Source organism: Notolepis coatsorum, assembly GCF_963971535.1.
Source record: "Notolepis coatsorum genome assembly, chromosome: 16".
Lineage (NCBI taxonomy): Eukaryota > Metazoa > Chordata > Actinopteri > Aulopiformes > Paralepididae > Notolepis > Notolepis coatsorum.
Genome location: NC_140180.1, coordinates 107,239,210 through 107,264,209, shown reverse-complemented (window position 1 = coordinate 107,264,209; position 25,000 = coordinate 107,239,210). Strand labels below are relative to the sequence as shown.

The 25,000-nt window shown below is 44.8% G+C and overlaps 1 protein-coding gene across 1 annotated transcript in view; it reads right to left on the bottom strand.

The window, feature by feature from the left end:
* Window positions 1-25,000, bottom strand: part of LOC311243078 (uncharacterized protein) — a gene marked incomplete at both ends in the record, with an annotated part of 41,626 nt that overhangs the window by 15,303 nt on the left and 1,323 nt on the right. The window contains 4 exons of the mRNA XM_084332149.1: window positions 16,135-16,284; window positions 16,484-16,678; window positions 16,868-16,954; window positions 17,629-17,734. Coding sequence (XP_084188275.1) covers window positions 16,135-16,284; window positions 16,484-16,678; window positions 16,868-16,954; window positions 17,629-17,734 — 538 coding nt within the window. The remainder of the gene's footprint in view (window positions 1-16,134; window positions 16,285-16,483; window positions 16,679-16,867; window positions 16,955-17,628; window positions 17,735-25,000) is intronic.

The following is a 25,000-nucleotide window of genomic DNA, read 5'->3' as shown; positions in this document are numbered from 1 at the left end:
TGTGACCTTCCACACATTACACTCTCCCAATGAGAGTCCGCACTGCCAGTTGAAAAGAAGCGGTGGGCTGGGTACCAGGCACGTGCACACATAGAGCCCAAGGGGTGCTTGAGCACCTGCCATTTTGAGCCTCATAAAAAAAAAAAAAAAAAAAATCCATGACGCATATAGACTGCCCTTCCAACTGAAAAATGTCAGGATAGAATAAAAATATTAGGTAAAGAGAGAGAGATGCCCCATATTCCATTGCAGTTGTTTGCCCGGCCTCCTCAGCGTGCCTCTCCGCGGATCTATATATTTTATGCATAGCGGTGATGATGATGATGATAGAAACCGCTGTGGCGCATACAGTTGAATTCTGGTATTATACTCACTGAGGGACACGAAGAAGTCAAGTCCGATGGGATTTGGGAATCTAAAATACAAATCGGGATTGGAATAAAAAATGCATTTATATTAAACAATACAGAATATACAGCACTTCTTGGGGTCTGTAGGGTAGGCACTTATTCCCTCCCCCCTGAACATTTATGGAGATGTATGGGATTTTTAAGTCAGTGATAAAAGTGTCTTTCAAGGATAAGTGAGCTCCTGCACTGATTATTATAGTTCAATATTCAATATTTGATCACCAAAACCCCCCAAAAAGCATAAAAAGGGGGCCCCCCCGCCCGAAAAGGGCCCTTAAAAGTCGGGCTTGTGCGCTACGCTCGCTCGGTTAAAACACACACAGGTATAGTGCCCTTTTCAGCCATTGAGCACCTGCCCCTCTAAAGTCCTGTGCACGTCCCTGAGTGGGTGTGTATCTGTTAGTGGCTTGATGTGATGGAAATTAGTCAGAAGGATTACGACAAACATCTGTATCTCCAGTATGCACCCTCCCAAGTGATGATGTTTGAAGGGCGTGGAGGAGATGTATTATAGGACACGAGTGTCAGCTTCCTCATGGTTGCATTGATCCATTCGTGGACTGTTTCCAACATGGTGGACTTGATCACCTGCAGTGATGTAGACATCCTTGTCATCTGGGAACTGTCCATCTGTTAACAACTTATTTGACAGGAATGAGAAAATGTCTTGTTACACCTGGCGCAACTACCTCCTCGTCAACAGAAATATCTCTACTTGACGTGTATTGTGTCTAGCACAATAAAAGCTTTCCCATAGAGCTCTGCATGATGTTTGAAGTGCTGCATTCTCAGCTTATTTGCTGTCCTCTTCTGTGTTTTCTTCTCATGGAACAACAGTAAGTTATTTCGCTTGATCGGTGCTGTCAGAAGTCTGTCATTTGATTCAAGCACTCTTCCTGAAATTGTTGTACTGCTCTTGTCCCGTAGACTCGAGTTGATGGACAGATAGGGCAGCAGCCGCAGACTCACACCTTATTGTCTATGTAACCAGGTATTTACTGCCCTCCTCAAAGGGATTCCCATTGCTCAGCAACACCTCCATCAGGTCTTTGGCATGGCGTTGACATTGGTGCTGAGATGCAGATCCTTTCTTGTGATGAGGACGTTCTTCACAATCATCGTTTGTTCTTCACAATCAACTGTTGTTTACATTCTCATATCTAACTCTAGTTCTCTACATATTTATTGTCTCATTTGTGTGAAATATCATATAATATATGCTCCAATCATGTTTATTTTATTTTTATTCAATTACTCATTCATGAAAACCTAGGTACAGGCACCAACATCACCATTCTAGGTCCAATAGAATGAAAGTTATGAAGGGTAATTCGAAATAAATAGAGAAATTGCAGCCATCTTTGATTTTTGCCATACCAGAATATTCAAAACATCAATATTTGAACTCCAGTTGATTCCTCACACAGTATTAACTTAAAATAGCAATACAAAATTATATTACACAGCAATTGTGTGAACATTAAGACGTTTTTAAAGAATTCATGATTTTGATTGTGGCCATTTTGGATACATTTTTATTAAATTCAACTGGACAATCAAGCCAAAATTGTTCTATAGATCCTTATCTTCAAATTAGAAGTGAAAACTAAACTTTCGCATATACATTTTAAATGACTGAGTGTCCAGGCACCCCACTATCAGAAAAGTGTGTGGTTTTCTGGTCAGCATGGTATTAGCATGGTAGGTAGCACTAGCAGTATACGGATAGTAACATAGTACATAGTAGTAAGGTATTAGTAAAAGACAGTTATTTATATATATATATTATATTGTAGAAATCATCGGAATAGAGAAACGCACAATTTATATCAGTTGACAACACAAAGCCGTGTGTCATTTATTTCGCAGTAGCACAAGTGACAGCTGTCAGAACTATGCCGGGCTAGCTTCTGACAGCTCGTAGTAATCAAACATTTATCAATGAAACCCCACACAGGGCGTCTCCTCTCAGCTCAACCCCAAAACCAACCTCCTTAAAGTGACAGTGCCCCATCAACACATCAAAACAATACCATGGGGAATTATGTCTCTATAGAACCCACTACAATATAAATATTATATTTATTAAGAAGGTTATTTATTTATTTGCATCTCAGATATTGATTGAAGAGGTGTGTTTATATATGGGTGACATGTCCCCATACACAGGGCATACGAGGGCATTCACATGCAGTCACCAGGTCTCCACCCAATCCAATGCCTATATGGGAGATTTCCCACAACCTGTTAAGACGGCACTCTCTGACGTTAAGACAGCACTCTCTTACGCCACCATCGCCAAAACACCAAAAGAGCATCAAATCACTGACCTCTAGGACCATCATTCAGGTCATAGTACCAGTTAGATTAGATTACATTGAAATGTATTGTCATCATACAGCATTACAGTACATTACAAGTACATTACAATGAAAATAAGGGTGGCATCCAACCCGAGTGCAAATGTAACAGTAAAGTGCAATAGTAATATTAATATAGTGATTAAGCTGGGTATAAGATATATACATTTGTTCTACTGAGTATAATGCTAATCACATGTATGTACAGAGTTGTAATATATTTAAATGTTTCAAAAAATTTCGTATGTACCCCAGTTGCTATTGCATGCACATAGTTGTGTTTTATTACACGTATATATGTACATACATACCAACTATTCGCCTGTTTTATTCTCCACCCATCCATAGCAACACTATTATCACCGACATCTAAGAAGGGGGATCCCCCCTTGAACGGCCCTTCTAAGGTTTCTCTCCTCCACACTGCCTGTGGTGCTTTTTTCCTATTGCTAGGTTTTTCCTTACCTTCGCTGGGGTAAGTCTGGGAGTGTTGCATTTATTTATTTTACATTTATTTTGGATTTCATGGTGGGTTTTTTGTTCTTGATTTATTGGGATGTTTCTTCTTGAATAGTTTAAAGAAGACTTGTCCGGCCCATGGGGACATTAACTTGTGATTTCGGGCTTTACTAATCAATTTGATTTGATTTAATATGCATTTATATGTCCAGTGATACAGGTATAAAGACATAAAAATTTGAACAAATGTTTTTTATTTTCCCTTTTTTAACATAAAACTAGACAAACAATACAGTAACAGTACAAATCTATGATAAATCACAGGACAATGACAGAAATAATAATAACAATAATGACAGTCCAGTAATTAAATCAAAATAAATGTAGATTAAAAGACATAAAATTATCAATACAATACAATACATGTGCTCTTGCTCGCTCTTCCTCACTCTTTCCTTCCCCTTCCCTCCCCCTCCACCCCCCACTCAGGACCCCCTCTTGGACTATACATCCACTATTCCATTTAACATCAGAAATTACAAGTTCATATGCTTCCCTTTATCTTCTCCACCACAGCTAACCAGATTGCTATGCTGGCTTCATTAACACCTAAAATTCGTGCAGTAGATATCTCTAAATAATCACATCGAGATAGGTAAGAACCCATACCTTCCGGCACATTTTATCCGGTTCAAGTTCAAGTTCAAGTTCTTTAATAGTTGTCATACAGAAGTACAGAATACTTTCATACAAAATGCTTCTTACTGTTACGCTCCAGAGACTGTGCTAGACAAGATAGTATCAAATAACATAGTAACATAATATAGCATGAATTTAGAAGAAGAAAAATGAGGTCACAGTGTTCGGTATAGACATATGTACAATGTTCTGAGTTACCATATAATATACAATACACAATACTATGCAGTGTACTAATGTACAGTACTATCTAGTGCAAAGCAGAAATGGGATGAGGTACAATTTTAGGTACAATTTACAGTAAGGTGTACGAGTTGTAGTGCAATCCTTCATCCATAAATATAAAGTGTGGGGAGTGGGTGCTACAGTGTGTTTGTTTAAAGTGGGTGTGTGCTATAAAGTGTGTGGAGTGGGTGCTACAGTGTGTTTGTTTAAAGTGAGTGTGTGCGTGTGGATGTGTGTGCTATGTGCGTTTGGTGGTTGTTGTTGTGTAGTGTTCATTCATTGTTCGTTTAGCAGCCTGATGGCCTGGGGATAGAAGCTTCTTCTGAGTCTTTCTGTGCTCGCCTTGAGACTCCGGTATCGCTTGCCTGACCGCAGCAGTTCAAAGAGGCAGTTGTTCGGGTGACTGGAGTCTTTAATGATTCTCTTAGCCTTGCCCTTGCAACGCTTGTAGTAAATGTTCTGGAGGGTGGGGAGCCCCCCTCCAATTGTGCGTTCGGCTGAACGTGTCACTCTTTGTAGTCTGCTTCGGTCTTGTGCAGTGCTATTCCCAAACCAGGAGGTGATGTTGCCGGTCAAGATGCTCTCTATTGTACATGAGTAGAAGTTCTTAAGGATCTTCTGGCTGACTTGGAACTTCCTTAGGCGCCTGAGGAAGTAGAGGCGTTGTCGTGCCTTCTTCACAACACTGTCAATGTGTGTGGTCCATGTCAAGTCCTCGGATATGTAGGCTCCGAGGTACTTAAAGCTGTTGACTCTCTCAACCGGTGCCCCGTCGATGCTGAGGGGGCTGTAGTCCTTGACCCCCGACCTCCTGAAGTCCACAATCATCTCCTTTGTTTTGCTGACGTTCAGGGAGAGGCTGTTTTCCTGGCACCATCCCGCCAGGACCTTGACCTCTTCCAGGTAGGCCCTCTTGTCGTTGGCAGAGATCAGGCCCACCACCACTGTGTCGTCAGCAAATTTGACGATTGTATTGCTACTCCGCTGAGCCACACAGTCGTGTGTGTACAGGGAGTAGAGGAGGGGACTCAGAACACAGCCCTGGGGGGCCCCTATGTTGAGGGTGATGGATGAGGAGGTGCAGTTGCCTGCTCTCACCACCTGGGGTCTGCCAGTCAGGAAGTCCAAGACCCACTGGCAGAGGTCATAGCCCAAGCCCAGGTCCCTGAGCTTGGCTATGAGTATGGAGGGGACTATGGTATTGAATGCCGAGCTGTAGTCGATGAATAGCATTCTCACATAGTTCCCCTGCCTCTTGTCCAGGTGTGATGCTGCTGTGTGCAGCACATGGGATATGGCGTCCTCCGTGGACCTGTTGGGGCGGTATGCAAATTGCAGGGGGTCCATGTTGATGGGGAGGGAGGAGCAGATGTAGCCCTTTACTAGCTTCTCAAAGCACTTCATGGCTATGGAGGTGAGAGCTACAGGGCGGTAGTCGTTGAGGCAAGCAGGCTTGGATTTTTTGGGTACAGGGATAATAGTGGACTTCTTCAGGCAGGTGGGGATGACAGCCTGTTCTAAGGACAGGTTAAATATGTCAGTGAATACTGGGGCCAGTTGGTCGGCACAGACTTTTAGGACGCGGCCGGGGATGCCGTCCGGACCTGCTGCCTTCCTGATATTCACTTCGGTTGAATCCAGCGTGACGCTATCAACTTTTTGGCAGCCGTAAGACCCGACAAAATTAGTCTCTTTACATGTACAGAGGTTGATAGCTGAGAAACATCATTCAACAAAAATACAGATGGCAGTATAGGTATGGTCAGAGATCAAAATTCTGATAATTGAGTGGTTACTTTTTCCCAGAATATCTTAACAGGAGGGCATTCCCAATACATATGCATAAATGTACTAAGATCACCGTTTAAACACAAGGAGCATCGAGGGTCTTGTCTAAGCCCCATTAGGTGCAAACGTCTAGGAGTCAGGTAAATCCTATGAACAAAATTAAGATTAATCTGTTGGTGATCCGGGTTGAGTGATGATAGCCGAACGTTTGCACAGACTTCATCCCAATCAAAATCTACTTCCAAGTTTGGGATATCCTTCCTCCAAACCGAGTCTAGGGGAAGGACATCATATGAGGACGTAAGTAAGTGACTATAAAAGTCAGAGACGAAGCCTCTCGATGTCTCCTTTTCATAAAAAGAATTTGTAAAATCTGTGGTGCTCAAGTGGAATCTTTAATGGGACTCTGTGAGCCTTTAAAGCTGCTCTTAATTGTAGATAGAAATAATGAGTGGAGCTGGTGAGGTTAGATTTGTTAGATATATTTTGATAACTGCAGAAACCATGGTCATCGAAGATATCACCCAATGTATGTATACCTTTCTTTTCCCATCTAGGAAATCTGATAGGTTGTTGTGCAATAAGGAGTAAATTGTTATTAAATAGGGGAGAATGACTGTGCCATTTATGGTGGTTTGTACACTTTTTCTGTGTGTCACGCCATATCCTGATCACATGTGTAATAAGAGGGCCAAATCTCAAGTTGCATTGCTTAATCTTAATTGATAAGTTGGTGTACACTATCCTGCAGTCTATGTGGTGCCACTATGTTCTCCTCTAATGGTCTCCAGGATACAGATGCTTGAGAATCAAAACAGGTGATCAGTGGTCTTAAAGAGAACGCTTTAAAATAATAGTCTGGAAATGCTAAACTCCCGTCGGCTTTGTTTCTCTGTGCAGTGGATCTTTTTATTCGTGGAGGTTTGTTGTTCCAAATGAATTTATATGCAGAAGAGTGTAATTTTTGCCAGTAACCAACAGGGGGGGGGGGGGGGGGGGTAACGGCAACATCGAGCTGAAGAAGTTAATTTTGGGTAAAACATCCATCTTAACTATTGATGCTCGGGCCTGTAATGAGTTTTTTAATTTTGACGACCTGCCGAAGTCATTTGTGATCCTATCTAGGAATCCGGAATAATTATACTTCACCGTTTGGCATATAGTGGGGGAATATTTCAATTCCACGACATCTAAAGTGTCCTACCATGGGTATATTTTCTGGGAGGATGGTAGCCTTCGCAGTCACATTGAGTGCAAGGAAGGCCGATTTTGGCCAGTTTATCCTAAATCCCGATAGACTGCCAAAATCATCTATTACTTTGAGAAGATGAGGTAGGGAGGTGGTAGGGTTTTGCATGAACAATAATACATTGTCCGCATATAAGCTAATGTGATGCTGAGTTCCCTTAATTGAGATCGGCTCTATGGACTGGGATTGTCTTATGTACTGTGCCAAAGGCTCTAGGGATAGAGCAAATAGTCCGGGACTAAGAGGACAACCCTGTCTAGACGAGCGCGACACAGGAAAGTGTGGGCAGCAGAATTTACCTGTTAAAATCATGGCAAATGGATCTGTATATAGTACTTTGATCATATTAATAAACCCCTCTCCTAACCCCATCCTTCCAAGTACTGCCCATAAATAAGACCATTCCAACCTGTCAAAGGCCTTCATCGCATCCAAGGATAATACAGCTTGCTGGAATCTATCACATGCAGTAACCGTATAATATTATCCGTGATCAGGCGGCCTCTTATGAAGCCTGTCTGATCAGGGTGAACTAAAGATGTCATATATTTTTGAAGTCGGATGGCTAGTACCTTAGCGTACAGCTTGAGATCGGTTCCGAGGAGGCTTAAGGGTCTATAACATACCGCATTCGGTGGGGTCTTTATCTTTTTTAAGTAGGATAGATATGAGTGCCATATTGACATCCCTGGAGAAGTTCCCCTCTTTGACTGAGTATAAAATCATATCAAGTAATAGTGGTCCAATTACATCCCAACATGAGAGGTACAGTTCGGGTGGAATGCCATCCCAGCCAGGGGCTTTTGATTTTATTGATGGATTAAAAACACACAACAAGGATCCAAAGGATAACATGAGAAAGAGTAAAACCCTTATTTCCGTCATGGTCCCAGGGCTGTTAGGCCACAACAAAAACACGTCTTCCTTTGAAAGTTTAGGTAAGTCAATTTGATCAAGAAATGTATCCAGTTTATTATGATCGAAGATCACTTCTGACTTGTACAGGTTGGAGTAAAACGTATGGAGAGTCTCGTTGATTTTTTTGGGGTCTGTAATAACAAGACCCTGTTGGTCCTTAATGGCAGGGATATCAGCAAATTGTTCACTGGATCGTATCTTCATAGCTAGTAGGTGACTAGGTTTAGAGCCATGAAAGTAATAATGTTGTCTTGTTCTGCGTATTTGAAATTCAGATTGTTGTCTTAAAATGGAGTTAATCTCCCTTTTCAACACTTTAATTTGAGACTCCAGTTGACACGAGTAGTTGCATTGTAAAGAGGAGAACAACGAAGAGTGAAGCACTTCCAGCTCTACCAATTTGGATTGACGTTTCTTGCGGAGGTTGGAGGCAAAGACAGTAGTGTTTTCCTTGATAAAACCCTTTACCGATCTCCATAACGTTCTGGGGTCTTGTACCGAACACGCATTAATCTGCAGGAATTCACTGAGTTTATTTTTGAATTGTAGATTGAATTCATTGTTTTTCAACAGTGTCGAGTTAAAGCGCCATCTTGGGGCTCGGGATGTCATTCTACTGAATGAGCCCTTTAGGAGTAAATAGTTGTGATCTGACAGTGCAATGGGCCACATTTCTACGTCAAAGCTATCAAATAGTCTAGGGGATGCAAAAACATAATCTATTCTAGAAAATGTCCTGTGTCTTGCTGAGAAAAAGGAGTAATCTCGCGCCGTTGGGTTGAGCGATCGCCACAAATTATTTACTCCTGTATCCTTGGCCCAGGCCTGTACTGCCGTAGAGGCCTATTTCTGGTCATAGGATGTGGTCATACTAGATTTATCAATCGAGGGATCCCAGATGGCATTAAAATCTGCACCAATTATAAATGAATACCCAGGGAGATCTAACATCGCTCTAGTGAGTGAAGCGTAGAAGTTAGTGTCGTAAAGATTAGGGGTGTAAGCCGCTACCAAAGCGATTTTCCTGTTACAGTAATCTATTTTAGCAATAGTTACTCGGCCATCTGCATCAGACCATACGTCCAACCATTTAATATTCAACTTCCGTTTCACTACTAAAGCTACACCACGGGATTTAGTGCCAAAAGATGAGTAGCTTATGTTTTGATATATTTTATCCGCCAGCTTTACATTGTCAGCCAATTATAGGTGCGTTTCACTTAAAAGAGCCACATCAACCTGTTGTCTTTTCATCCATGTAAGCACGCTTTTGCATTTATGTTGTATATTAAGACCCCCTGTAAAATCAAGATATTTAAATTAGCCATAATCTAAACAGGTTGCAATATTCCTGTGTGTAATTCGTCTGGGGTAGCGATTCATAATAGATATATATCCAACTGTTAAGGTCCTGTTGAGAGCTGAGCTTGAGCATAAGAACAAACATATAAAATAAACATACATATAATCCCCTATTCCCACCCCCTTCCCACCCTTTAAAGTACACAACCAGTATCCCCATATCGAGCAATTCAACCATAACACCCCTATGCAATTTGCCATAGGGTCTAAAACTATCAATTCTACCATTAGTAGATTATTCTCAGTGGCTTGGCCACTCTCCCGTTAAATAAAAAAGGAGATAAAAAAAATTAAAAGATGCCTCAAAGATTAGAGTACATTCACTTAAACCTTATACGAACTTGGCTAAGTTTAAACACACCGTAGAAATAGAAAGGAAAGGCATTGGAGCTAAATAAAAGATGCCTCAAAAAGTAGAGTACATTCACTTAAACCTTAAAAGAACTTGGCTAAGTTTAAACACATAGAAGAAATTGAAAGGAAAGGCAATGGAGCTATTGCAAAAGAAAAGAAGGAGGTTTAAATACGTATATGCAGTACGTCCACCAGGCCAGGGGTAGGCGATGTTCCGCTGTGAAGACTGTTGTTTCCTCCGAAGGTGACCTATGCCGTGTGTGTAGTCACAGAACACATGTTAAAGATCTAGAATATTCTATTTCATTTTAATAAAAGTGCCATTAGTCCATCGTATCAGGAGAGGGCGCTGTGCAGCAGCTCGTCTGATATTCTAGTATCTTCTGTAATGTTCATTATGTCTGACCGAAGCCTCCAATATGTCAACAACATGAACATGCTCAAAATGTCAATAAATCTCGAAGTCCAATACAAATGTACACACACGGGAAAAACATCAAAATAATAATAAAAAAATAACCTCCGGAGGTTGCCCAGTCATAGCCCAACACAATGAATTGCATAAAAATCATAGATCATTAAATAGAGCTAACGTTAATCTCCCCAGCCTTGGTGGACGTTCTATAGTTTATCAAACAACGGACCAAACCCCCCTTATATCAGATGTAGCGAACCATTAAAATAAGGTATCTAGACGATATCCAGCAACACATAGTTAACCTATTTATGAATCAAGGTTATCAAAATTTATATGACGCCGTTTGGTGTTTAAGCCATAACGAAGTGTTCAGAAAAAACAGTATACTATAGCCTATCCTCCCCGCTTAGACGAGGTGTCCTCCTGGATCTTCAAGAAGGTTTCAGCTTCATCAGGCGAGGAAAAATACTTTGTTGTCTTTGTTGACGATGGACAGCTTCGCAGGATACCATAGTGTAGGTCTGAGACCTTGCCCGTAGAGTAGGGACATCACGGTCTTGTAACGGGACCGTTGTACCACAACTTCGGGGCAGTAATCTTCATAGAAATAGACTGGTTGCCCTTTGTATTTCAGATTACCTTTCTTCTTCCGTGCCTCTCGAATAATTCTTTCTTTTATTCCACTTTGACGTAGGCTAGCAATAACTACTCTAGGTTTGTTGTTGTTTCGGGCACCAATTCTGTAACATTGATCCACTTCAGGTGTCGTAGAGAGGATCTCCGATCCCAGAATTGCAACTAACACTTCTGCAAACGAGACATTGGGTTGTTCGCAGCTCACTGATTCATCTAGACCTAATATGCGAATATTAGGTCTGCGGAATCGGTATTCGAGGTCGATTATCTTAGACTTTAGCCTCTCGTTGGTTCCTTCTATCTCCTCGAATCTATCAGTGCAATTATTCAAGCATAGTATACTCGCAATTTAAGAATGGGTACAAGTCACAGGCTCTTAGCCCATTCGGTAAGTCCGATCACGCCGCCATTTTTCTTTTGCCAAAGTATACACAAAGTCTCAAGCGAACGCCGGTGGTCTCGCGAGAGGTTAAGCGTTGGACCGTGACGTCGACACTCCAAGCTGCACTTGAATGCACAGACTGGAGTGTATTCCGTGATAACACAGCCAATATTAACGAATACACTGAAACGGTGCTTGACTTTGTCTGTACTCTGGTAGAAGAAACAATCCCCTCTACCACAATTAGAATCTACCCAAATCAAAAGCCCTGGGTAGATAAATCCGTCCGTGAGGCTCTGAAAGTGCGCACATCAGCCTACAACACCGGGCTGGTGACAGGCAACATGGAAGAACACAAGACGGCAAGATACAACGTCAGGAGAGCAGTAATAGAGGCAAAACGGCGTTACAGGGATAAAGTTGAACTTCAGTTTGAACAGGCTGACTCTAGAGGCATGTGGCAGGGCCTCAGAACAATGACAGATTACAAAGGCACCTCCCTCAAACTGAACAGTGACATCTCCTTAGCAAATGGAGGTTTGAGGCTGTGAATAACAACACCAGCCTACAAACCACGGCAATGGGGGGGGGGGGTCTGCTGATGGAGACTCAGTGTTCAGGGTAACAGAGCATGAGGTGAGACGGATCTTTAAAAAAGTGAATATCAGGAAGGCAGCAGTAAAAGTCTGTGCCGACCAACTGGCCCCGGTATTCACTGACATCTTCAACCTGTCCTTGGAACAGGCTGTCATCCCCACCTGTCTGAAGAAGTCCACCATCATCCCTGTACCCAAAAAATCTACGCCCGCTTGCCTCAACGACTACCGCCCTGTAGCCCTCACCTCCATAGCCATGAAGTGCTTTGAGAAGCTAGTGAAGGGCTACATCTGTTCCTCCCTCCCCATCAACCTGGACCCCCTGCAATTTGCATATCGCCCCAACAGGTCCACGGAGGACGCCATAGCCCATGTGCTGCACACAGCAGCATCACACCTGGACAAGAGGCAGGGGAACTATGTGAGAATGCTGTTCATCGACTACAGCTCAGCATTCAACACCATAGTCCCCTCCAAACTCATAGCCAAGCTCAGGGACCTGGGCTTGAACTATGACCTCTGCCAGTGGGTCTTGGACTTCCTGACGGGGAGACCCCAGTTGGTAAGAGCAGGCAACTGCACCTCCTCATCCATCACGCTCAACATAGGGGCCCCCCAGGGCTGTGTTCTGAGCCCCCTCCTCTACTCCCTATACACACATGACTGCGTGGCACAGCGGAACAACAACACAATCATCAAATTTGCTGATGACACAGTAATGGTGGGCCTGATCTCTGCCAACGACGAGACGGCCTAACTGGAAGAGGTAGAGAATCTGTCACAGTGGTGTCAGGAGAACTGCCTCTCCCTGAACGTCAGCAAAACAAAAGAGATGATTGTGGACTTCAGGAGGTCGGGGGTCAAGGACTACAGCCCCCTCAGCATCGACGGGGCACCGGTTGAGAGAGTGAACAGTTTCAAGTACCTCGGAGCCCACATATCCGAGGACTTGACATGGACCACACACATTGACAGTGTTGTGAAGAAGGCACGACAACGCCTCTACTTCCTCAGGCGCCTAAGGAAGTTCCAAGTCAGTCAGAAGATCCTTAGGAACTTCTACTCATGTACAATAGAGAGCATCCTGACTGGCAACATCACCTCCTGGTTTGGGAATAGCACTGCACAAGACCGTAGCAGACTACAAAGAGTGACACGTTCAGCCGAACGCACAATTGGAGGGGGCTTCCCACCCTCCAGAACATTTACAACAAGCGGTGCAGGGGGAAGGCTAAGAGAATTATTAAGGACTCGAGCCACCCGAACAACTGCCTCTTTGAACTGCTGCGGTCAGGCAAGCGATACCGGAGCCTTAAGGCGAGCACAGAAAGACTCAGAAGAAGCTTCTATCCCCAGGCCATCAGGCTGCTAAACGAACAATAAACACTATACAACAACCATCAAATGCACACAGCACACACACCCACACGCACACACTCACTTAAACAAACAACACACTGCAGCACCCACTCTCCACACTTTAGATCACACAAACACACTTTATATTTATTGACAAAGGATTTGCACTACAACTCGTACACCTACTGTAAATTGTACCTAAATTGCACCTCATCCCATTTATGCCTTGCACTATATAGTATTGTATATTAGTACACTGCATAGTATTGTATATTATATGGTAACTCAGTTACGTCTATTCTGCATCGAACATTGTACATATGTCTATACTGAACACTGTGACCTCACTTTTTTCTTTACTTCTAATTTACATGCTATACTATGTTATTTTATTTCATACTTATCTTGTCTTGCACAGTCTCTGGAGCGTAACAGTAAGAAGCATTTTGTATAAAAGTATTCTGTACTTCTGTATGACAACTATTAAAGAAACTTGAAACTTGAGCAGGCTTCCACTACTTCTATACGATCGGTCTGTTCACCAACCGTTTCCAATAGCTTCCTGATTTTGGATTCGATAGATTCTTTGATAGCGTCAACCTTGTTGGTTACGGAGCATAAACCTTCCGTTAAGGTCTTCTCCATTATCTTCATGGTGCCTTCGAACTTGAGCTGGGACCCTTCTATTAGCTTAGCAAGGTACTCCGTGTCTGTTGAACCGTCATCTTTCTTTGGATCGTTTGATTTCTTCGTGGCATCGTGGTTCTTTCAGTCAATATAGTTAGTTGGAAACCTCAGGTGATATATACGTACAGGTTTAAACGAATTGGGGGTATAAAAAGAGGCTTTTAAAGGCAAAATATAAATAACGGGAGCGGAGATTCAGATTCAGATTCAGATTCAGATTCCTTTATTGAGCCATTTGTGTAAACACATTGGTAATTGTTGCAGCAATACAGTGTATGCATTCTTTCTTTTTTCACAGTAAACAAACACCAACACAGACAAGAAACGAAAACAGTGCAGTGGGGGATTAATCAATAAATAAAATACATATATATATATATATAAAGTGAAGTGTGCAGAGATCCAGTACGGACTAGTGCAGTGCAGTCAATGTCATTGTGCCAGTGTCACTTGGGGGCAGAGGGGGGGGGGGGGGGGGGGGTACCGAGGGGGGGGGGGGGGCTGAGGCATTGATCAGCCTGGCGGCTGAGGGGAAGAAGCTCAGTCTGTGTCGAGCTTTCACAGCCTTTGGGATCCTCAGCCTTCTCCCAGAGGGGAGCAGGGTGAAGAGGCTGTGACCGGGGTGGGATGGGTCGGCCATGATCTTTCTCGCCCTCTTCAGCGCCCTGGAGTCGTGCAGGGACCTGAGGGAGGGCAGGGACAGCCGATCACCCTCTCCGCGGAGCGAATCACCCGCTGCAGCTTGGCAAGATCTTTTGCCGCTGCAGCAGGGAACCAGGAGATGATGGAGTGGGTGAGGATGGACTCAATGATGGCCGTGTAGAATTGGGCCATCATGGTCCTCGGCAGTTTTATTTCTTCAACTGCCGGAGGAAGAACATCCTCCCCTGGGCCTTCTTGAGCAGGCCCGTGATGTTGAGCTCCCACTTCAAATCCGGGAGATGGTCATGCCGAGGAATCGGCATGACTCCACGGAGGTCACCTGAGTGCCTCCCAGTATGATGGGAGGGGGCAGGCTGCTTTCTTCCTGAAATCCACTACCATCTCCACTGTCTTTTGAGCATTGAGCTCCAGGTTGTTGCAGCTGCACCAGCTCTGCAGCCTCTCGATCTCCCTCCTGTAGCCGACTCGTCCCCCCTGGAGATGAGACCCACCAGGGTGGTGTCGTCAGCGAATTTCAGGAGTTTGACCGAGGGGTGTAGAGAGGCACAGCTGTTTGTGTACAGGGAGAACAGTAGTGTTACACACAGCGACTACTCCATACTCGAACCAGAACCGGAAGTGGATTAATTAATTTCTTAGGATTTCTTTTGGTCTAATAAATGTTTAAGGTTCTTAGATGGATCCCCTGCTGCCTCCTCCTCCTCTTCCTCCTCCTCCTCTTCCTCCTCCTCTTCATCATCTTCCTCCTCCTACTCTTCCTCATCTTCCTCCTCCTCCTCTTCCTCTTCCTCCTCCTCCTAATCCTCCTCTTCCTCCTCCTCCTCCTGCTCCTAATCCTCCTCTTCCTCCTCCTGCTCCTCCTCTCCTCCTCCTCCTCCTCCTCCTCCTCCTCCTCCTCCTCCTCCTCCTCCTCCTCCTCCTCCTCCTCCTCCTCCTAATCCTCCTCCTCCTGCTCCTCCTGCTCCTCTCCTCTTCCTGCTCCTCCTCCTCCTCCTCCTCCTCCTCCTCCTCCTCCTGCTCCCTCTCCTCCTCCTCCTCCTCCTGCTCCTCCTGCTCCTCCTGCTCCTCCTCCTCCTCCTGCTCCTCCTCCTCCTCCACGGGGAGCGGCGTACTGGCTCATGTTAGGCAGGCCATGCATTATGCAGCAGCTTAGGTAACAGCGCTGGAACTTCATGTCCTCGGCTACAGTCCACATGTCGCTGCTCTGGTCGTAGCGCTCCACGTTGGTGAGGATGGTCAAGCCGATGCAGCCTCCGACCACGAAGAGCAGGTCGTCCAGCACAGCGATGCCAAAGCTGCTGCGGGGAGTGAGCATGTTGGGCAGGGCACTCCAGGAGTCAGTCAAGGGGCTGTAGGCCTCCGCGCTACACAGGTCGTTTACACCGTCAAACCCTCCCACCTGAGGACAGGACACATGAGAGGAATGTTTTAGTGTGTGGTTAAGGCAGGCAGGCAGACACTGTATTAATCCATTTAGGGAAATGAGGGCATCACAGAAGCATTGAAAGTCAAATGATACATATCTATAAAAATATCTAGTATAAAGCATTTGTCTCTGTGTGCACCTACCACATAGACGTGTCCTCCGTACGCAGTAACTCCCACTCCGCTACGCCTGCTGCTCATGGGGGTGATCAGAGTCCACTGGTTGGTGTCTGGGCTGTAGCACTCAGCTGTGAGGAGCCACCCCGTCCTGTTGAAGCCACCACAGATGTAAACCTGTAATAAGAAAGAATATTCTAATTTAGTTTATATATTCCATTTGATTTCATTCTACTTTAATTGTCTGTTAATGTTGATGCACCAAAGGACCCATCTTTTGTATGTGCAAGCTTACTTGGCAATAAAGTCATTTATGATTTCTGATCTAATGTTCCTTGTGTTCATCTAGAACCCTGTGTCCCTCAGTTCCACCCACCTTGCCCTGGAGGGCTGCTGCCCCGGCGTTGCTCCTGTGCTCCAGCATGGGTGGGATCACTGTCCACTGGTTGGTTTCAGGCTCGTAGCGCTCGGCGGTGTTCAGTACCACGCGTCCGTCCTTCCCTCCCATGGCATAGATACAGCCGCCCAACGCGACCACGCTGACGTAACAGCGGCGTGAGTGCATGGGAGCCACCTGCAGCCAGCTGTGAGTGACGGGGTTGAACCTGCGCACACTGCTGAGACGCTCTACGCCGTCCCAGCCGCCGACGCAGTAGACCAGACTGTGGAGATAAGCGGTGCCGTGGCCAACCCGGGGACTCTCCGGTGTCTCCGCCTCAATGCTCACGTCCATCCATCCACCGGCTCGGATATCGTAAGCCTCCATGCCATTGTACATACATGTATTAGACTGACTCCAGCCTCCGATGGCCAATAGGACCTCCTGGGGCAGGCGTGGGCGCGTCAGGGGGTTTGGGAGCCTGTCGGAGCCAGGGGGGTTCAGGACGCTGAGGATGAAGGGCCTGCAGTCGTGGCTGTCCCTCACCACGGGGTTGTTCTGGACATTGTTCAGCAAGTAGTCAGTCCTCATCAAGCCCATGCGAACCTGGGAAGAGACAAGCAGACAGCGGGTACAACTTAGACATTGGTTGTAGACGGTTTCTGTTGCTAGGGAACCGTTTGGACCCAAATGTTTGAGAACCACTGTACTAGGGAACCTAGTGTTGTTTTAATGTAATGCACAGTAATACAATTAGTTACCTTGGGCAGCAGCAAAGGGATGTGTGTTTTACGCTCCTCACGGGAGTGGTCGATCCAACGGAGGACGGCCTCGAACACCGTCTCCTCACTCTTCACGTTCAGGTCATCCCTCTCGAGGATGTCCACCAGTTGCTGCAGGGACAGCTCCACAAACTCCTGTGAGACGCGCAACATCTCCTCAAAGTGGCACACAATGAAGAGATAGGCCTTGCGCATCAGGTCAGGGCAGTAGTAGATGGCCGCAAACCTCCAGATGCCGACACAGTTTTCCAGAGACAGCTGGCCTTCTAGGAAGTCAGAGCACGCTCCTACTATGCCAGTGACGAGAAGCTGGTCTGCAGCCACCAGAAGCTCTTTCACGTTCTCTGCTGTCACCGGCACAACGCGTGTGTAGGCGTACTCTATGATGAGCTGCATCATACCCGGGGACACCCCAGGGATACTGTAGACTGGTTTCTCTGAGTCGTTCCAGCGACTGAAGAGGGCTCTGTGGGATGCAGAGTATAGAGATATCTGATGAGTAACAGTAAGCAGCATTCTGTCCTGTGTAGTAATATATTTTCACTGTAGAAGTATAGGGTCTTAGCACAGTAGAAGTATAGTATCTTTTTACAGTAGAAGTACAGTATAGTATCTGTTTACAGTAGAAGTACAGTATAGTATCTGTTTACAGTATAAGTACAGTATAGTATCTGTTTACAGTAAAAGTACAGTATGGTATCTGTTTACTAACCAAGCTAACCTGAACCAAGCTAACCTGAACCAAGCTAACCTGAACCAAGCTAAACTTACCTGAAATAGTCACTGCAGTTACACAGGAGGGCCTTGTGGGCATTCAACTCAGTGTTGTTGACTTGAATAACCACATCACAGAACCTTCCCTCCAGATGCAGCTCATTAAGGATTGTACAGGACATTGTTTCCTTTTCCATGTGGGGATTTTAAATTGTATCTACAGAATATATTCAAGCTTACGGACAAATAGCCGGAAAAAACAAGTGAGATCTTCACTTGTCTTCTGAGATCTGAGAACTTCTTCTTCTTCTTCTTATTTGAATTTCCGGCAGAGTAGACGCATCGAGGCGTATTACTGCCCTCCGCAATTCTTTTTATGGGCTCTTCTTCTTCTCCTTCTTCTCCTTCTTCACCTTCTTTTTCTTCTTCTACTGGACCCCGTCATCAACTACATTGTCCATTGGAGTGCCTCTACTGCTGCTACTTCCTGTCTGAGCCCCCCTCCGCGGGACCCTCCTTGCCCCCTGCTATCTTATCCTGGGCCGCTTTGTCCCTCGCAGCCCTGTCCCTCGCAGCCCCCTCAGCCAACTCTTCACACACCTCCCTCCAGTCCAGACCTTCCAATCCCAGATGTTGAACCGCTATCCTAACAATCATCTTCACCATCTCTGTTCTACCCGTAACCTCTGCCATACCAGTAACTACCCCTGCCACGAAGGCCACAATACCTAATTTCTCCTCCCTTCCCCTGCCTCTTTCCACCTGCTCTACCCTCACTGCCAAATGCCCTCCTTCAACCCCCTGCACCCTTTCTTGGCTCCCCTGTCCTGCCCTGCTAACCGCCCCAGCATACGTCAACTTACCCTCCCTTCTCTCTCTCCGATCCGCGACCTGCTTCATCATCACCTCGCACCCCCGAAACGCTACACTGTGCTCCCCACCACAACTACAGCACCTCGGCTTCACTCCCTCTCCACATTTCCCATATTCATGTTCCCCGCCACACCTAGCGCACCTCATCCCCTTCATACACGTGGTAGCTATATGGCCAAACCCCTGGCACCTATAGCACCTAAGAGGATTATGAACAAATTCCCTAACCCTATACATCCTACGCCCTACTAATACCTCGCTAGGAACAACCCCACCCTCAAACGTAATCACTACCGTCCCCGTCACTGCCCTCTCCGCTCCCCTCTTCATCCTTGCTGCACTCTTAACTATGCCATTACGCCTGTCCTCCTTTAGCTCTTCCACCAGCTGCTCTACTGTAACCTCGACCGGTACCCCAACTATCACCCCCTTACATCCCCCCCCCCTCTTCTCCCCTACTCTCGCCACCTTACTTATACCCACCCCCCCAATGCTCTGCATCTGCCTAGCCACCTCCACCTGCCCCTCACTACCACACCCTACGGCCAGATTCCCATCCCACAAAACGTTCACGTACTTTACCTCTCCTAATTGCTCGGCAATGAGTTTGGGCCACTCGAGCCTACCTACTTTCCTCTCATCCCTCTCCCCCTCAAGCCTGACCACTATATGGATCACTTGCGCTTTTGCCACATCTTTTCCTGCACCCTCGTCTCCCGGACCACTTGAGCTATCGTCCCCCCCTTTCTTCCTCTTCCCCCCTTCTCCCCCCCTCTCCTCCCCCCTACTCTCACTATCCCCATCGCTGTCGTTCCTCTCCGTCCGCTTCTTCCTCTTCTTCCTCACCGTATCCCACCCCTCCTCCTCCCTCTCCCGTTCTTCCTCTTCCTTCTTCTTCTTCTTTACACCATCCGACTCCTTCCCTTTGTCTTCCACAATTGTTGAATATATACTGTACACAGTGATATATGTGTATACAGTATTTGTATTTGTGTATACAGTGTATACAGTGATATCACAAATGTTCTAGAATGGTCTATTATGACATCATACTGTGACATCACAAATGTTCTAGAATGTTTGATTATGACATCATACTGTGACATCACAAATGTTCTAGAATGTTTGATTATGACATCATACTGTGACATCACAAATGTTCTAGAATGTTTGATTATGACATCATACTGTGACATCACAAATGTTCTAGAATGTTCGATTATGACATCATACTGTGACATCACACATGTTCTAGAATGTTTGATTATGACATCACTGTGACATCACAACGGAACATGTTTGAGATTAATTTGAATAATTTGAATAATATGTTGACATTAAAAAAGAACAAATAAAATGATTTAAAAAAAACTCATAAAACTGAGATCTTCTGAGATAATTGTTGAATATATACTGTACACAAATGTTCTAGAATGGTCTATTATCACATCATACAGTGATATCACAAATGTTCTAGAATGTTCTATTATGACATCATACTGTGACATCACAAATGTTCTAGAATGTTTGATTATGACATCATACTGTGACATCACAAATGTTCTAGAATGTTTGATTATGACATCATACTGTGACATCACAAATGTTCTAGAATGTTTGATTATGACATCATACTGTGACATCACAAATGTTCTAGAATGTTTGATTATGACATCATACTGTGACATCACACATGTTCTAGAATGTTTGATTATGACATCATACTGTGACATCACAACGGAACATGTTTGAGATTCATTTGAAAAATTTGAATAATATGATGACATTAAAAAAGAACAAATAAAATGATTTAAAAAAAACTACATAAAACAATGATACAAATTATAATAAAATATTTAAGTAAAATTTATAGAAATAAAGAAAAATAAGACAATGAAATAAAGATAATAATTCATTTAACAGCTATTTTAAAAGGGTAAGTTTTGAGCAGTGCCAACCGAGTCTGCTGTCCTAACAGACTTGGGGTCTGTAGGGTAAGCACTTATTCCCTCCGCTCTGAACATTTATGGAGATGTATGGGCCTTTTAAGTCAGTGATAAAAGTGTCTTTCAAGGATAAGTGAGCTCCTGCACTGATTATTATAGTTCAATATTCAATATTTGATCACCAAAAACCCCTAAAAAGCATAAAAAGGCCCCTCCCCGCCCAAAAAGGGCCCCCAAAAATAGTATAGGCCCAGTGCCCTTTTCAGTCTTTGAGCATCTGCCCCTCTAAAGTCCTGTGCACGTCCCTGCTGGGTACACATGTGTCGGAGGAAGCATGTGATACTTAGTCTCCGCCCTCCCGGACGGACGGAAGGGGGTAGAGTGCGCAACGACAAGGAAGGGGATAGGGAATTGGCATAACGACTAACATTGGGATGGGAGAAAAACGGAAAAAGGAGGGGGGAAAAGATAATACAAAAAAAAGAGTGTAGCACTCAAGTTCGACACTGTTTGACACAACAATCTTACTTACCCTTAGCTGCCAGAGTTGTACCCTTCCTGCTGACTTGTTGTACACAACTTGTAAGTCACTTTGGATGAAAGCGTTCAGCTAGATGACTAAATGTAAAATATACAAATGTACGTAAATGTGAAGACACTTCTCAGGGTTTGTCCAGATCGCTTTGGGAAGTTTTTATAGCGTGAAGACAAGGTTCCCTGGCACCTGTTGTTGCAGCTGTCACTATATAAATGGCTGCTTTTTTAAATAATACTTTTATCCAAAGCGGTTTACAATTTGTTACTAACATTTTACCCATTCACTCACACATTCACTCACCGATGGCGGAGGCAAGCATGCAAGGTGCCAACCTGCTCATCGGGAGCAATTAGGGGTTAAGTGTCTTGCTCAAGGACACATCGACACGCTGCCTGGGAGGAGCGGGGATCGAACCAGGAACCTCCGGATTGCCAGACGACTGCTCTACCTCCCGAGCCACTGTCGCCCCATGTGTGATTCAGTTCATGCAGTAGTATGTTTATATATATAGTAGTAGTGTACTGTATATCAGTGATGCCACAGATTACTTGTAAAAGTAATCTGATTACTGATTACTGATTACTCCTTTAAAAAGTAATCTTAGTTACTTTACTGATTACTTGATTATCAGAGTAACTTAGTTACTTTGAAAGTAACTAGGTTACGAAGTCGTCCCCCCTGCTGCTGCCACAACATAAGAATGACAAAAAAAAATTTGTAAAATGTACTCAGTTTGAGTAAAATGTACTAATAGGGCAGGTAGGCCTATCTATAGATCTATAGATTTCACAAAAGATAAATGGTCAATAACACCACATGTAGGCTGATATGTAGCCTACCTTTGAGGCCTGCCCCATTCAGATATGGTTCTACGTTATTATTATTTATTATTGTGTGAATGAATGAATGAAAACTTTATTTAACAGATTGCAGAATGGGTACAATACAGTACGGCTCAATACATACAATTGTTAAGGGGATGCAGACCTGAGAAAGACGTTTGTCTTGTTTCCATCAGGGTCCCCCATTTTCAATTCATATAGACATTTATGACATACACAACATACATGACATTTATGGCATAGGGACATATAGGTATTTAGTACTGATACATTTGTGACATAAGCGGTATTCAAATATACAGTACTGTTACCCCTAGATCCTGACAGAGTATATACATATGATGGGGAGGGGACTGTACATTAGGAGGGGGTGGGTGGGTGGGAGGGAAATATACACACGGCGGGGAGGGAATATATATACTGCAGTGTTGTCAGTGTGCTACTGACAACCTACATACTGCAGTATGGTGTTCCATGTTCATGAATAGTGCAAGCAAAAGATGTTTAACTCAAAGGTGGAACATACTGTTTGGCTGGTGCAGCTCCGACTCCGAGTCCTGTAGAAGTCGATGGTCGTGCTGTTCTGTATATTCCATATGCGGTAGACAGTATTTTGTTTCCTCCGCAAAGTGAATGTTTTTTTCACCCGGCTTAGTTTACACAAACGTTAAGTAGACTAGTGAACTTCCAGTGCAAGGAAGCGTTACGAGCGCGAGCGTCTCCCTGCTACTGTAGCTCGCAGGTCAGCCTGATAATAACAATAACAGCCGCGCCCACCAGCATGGCTCAACACGCGAGTTTGCGTGCAGTGACGTCACTCCCCAATACAAGGAAAAGCTTTCCAAACGTATATTTGACTGTCGAAAACGAAAGAAAATACTGCATTCCGCCTGCATTATGATGAGATAGTAACGAAATAGTAACGCACAGCCACTTGAACAAGTAACTGCAATCAGATTACTGGCTTGTAAAGATTAACGCGTTAGATTACTATTTTCGGGGGAAAGTAATCAGATTACAATAACGCGTTACTTAGTAACGCGTTAGTGGCATCACTGCTGTATATATAGAGTGATATGTATATAGTCTACTGTCTGTTTCAATGTTGACAAACTGACTTTTAGGGAAGAAAGGTTCACACCTTTTCCTGTGTGCGCGTTTCTTTGTGCATGTGTGTGTGTGTGTGTGTGAGTGTGTGTGTGTGTGTGTGTGTGTGTGTGTGTGTGTGTGTGTGTGTGTGTGTGTGTGTGTGTGTGTGTGTGTGTGTGTGTGTGTGTGTGTGTGTGTGTGTGTGCATTTGTGCGTGAGTGCATGTGTGTGTGCGTGTGTGTGTGTATATATATACACAGTATGTGAGATATGAGGTACTGTTGTCATTATTCATATGTATTTGTCGTGGGTTTTCGCCACTGGCACTAATGCCTGTTCGTTCATTCATATTTGGTGAATAAATTATTTATGATTGGAGGACTTTTGTGTGTTTGTGTTTTGTATAGGTTTACAGAGCAGAAGGGACTATCCAACATCGCTACAGGCATCTATTGTGACCGGGTGAAGTAGAAATGAAGTCTAAATATTGGTGGGGAAGCTTAATCTCAGACAAGAACAGGAAGCATATGTGATGATGAGTGGCGCCACCCAGTGGTGAGTATAAAAAGAAAGAGAAAGGAGAGCGAGATCACAGTCAGAAGGAGGAGGAGCAGGAGGAACATCTCTAGAAGGAGGAGGAGCAGGTGGAACATCTCTAGAAGGAGGAGGAGCAGGTGGAACATCTCTAGAAGGAGGAGGAGGAGGTGGAACATCTCTAGGAGGAGGAGGAGCAGGTGGAACATCTCTAGAAGGAGGAGGAGGAGGAGGAACATCTCTAGAAGGAGGAGGAGCAGGAGGAACATATCTAGAAGGAGGAGGAGCAGGTGGAACATCTCTAGGAGGAGGAGGAGCAGGTGGAACATCTCTAGAAGGAGGAGGAGGAGGAGGAACATCTCTAGAAGGAGGAGGAGCAGGAGGAACATCTCTAGAAGGAGGAGGAGCAGGTGGAACATCTCTAGAAGGAGGAGGAGCAGGTGGAACATCTCTAGAAGGAGGAGGAGGAGGTGGAACATCTCTAGAAGGAGGAGGAGCAGGAGGAACATCTCTAGAAGGAGGAGGAGCAGGTGGAACATCTGTAGAAGGAGGAGGAGCAGGTGGAACATCTCTAGAAGGAGGAGGAGCAGGAGGAACATCTCTAGAAGGAGGAGGAGCAGGAGGAACATCTGTAGAAGGAGGAGGAGCAGGAGGAACATCTCTAGAAGGAGGAGGAGCAGGTGGAACATCTCTAGAAGGAGGAGGAGGAGCAGGTGGAACATCTCTAGAAGGAGGAGGAGCAGGTGGAACATCTCTAGAAGGAGGAGGAGCAGGTGGAACATCTCTAGAAGGAGGAGGAGCAGGAGGAACATCTCTAGAAGGAGGAGGAGCAGGTGGAACATCTCTAGAAGGAGGAGGAGGAGCAGGAGGAACATCTCTAGAAGGAGGAGGAGCAGGAGGAACATCTCTAGGAGGAGGAGGAGGAGCAGGAGGAACATCTCTAGGAGGAGGAGGAGCAGGAGGAACATCTCTAGGAGGAGGAGGAGCAGGAGGAACATCTCTAGAAGGAGGAGGAGCAGGAGGAACATCTCTAGAAGGAGGAGGAGCAGGAGGAACATCTCTAGAAGGAGGAGGAGCAGGTGGAACATATCTAGAAGGAGGAGGAGCAGGAGGAACATCTCTAGGAGGAGGAGGAGCAGGAGGAACATCTCTAGAAGGAGGAGGAGCAGGAGGAACATCTCTAGAAGGAGGAGGAG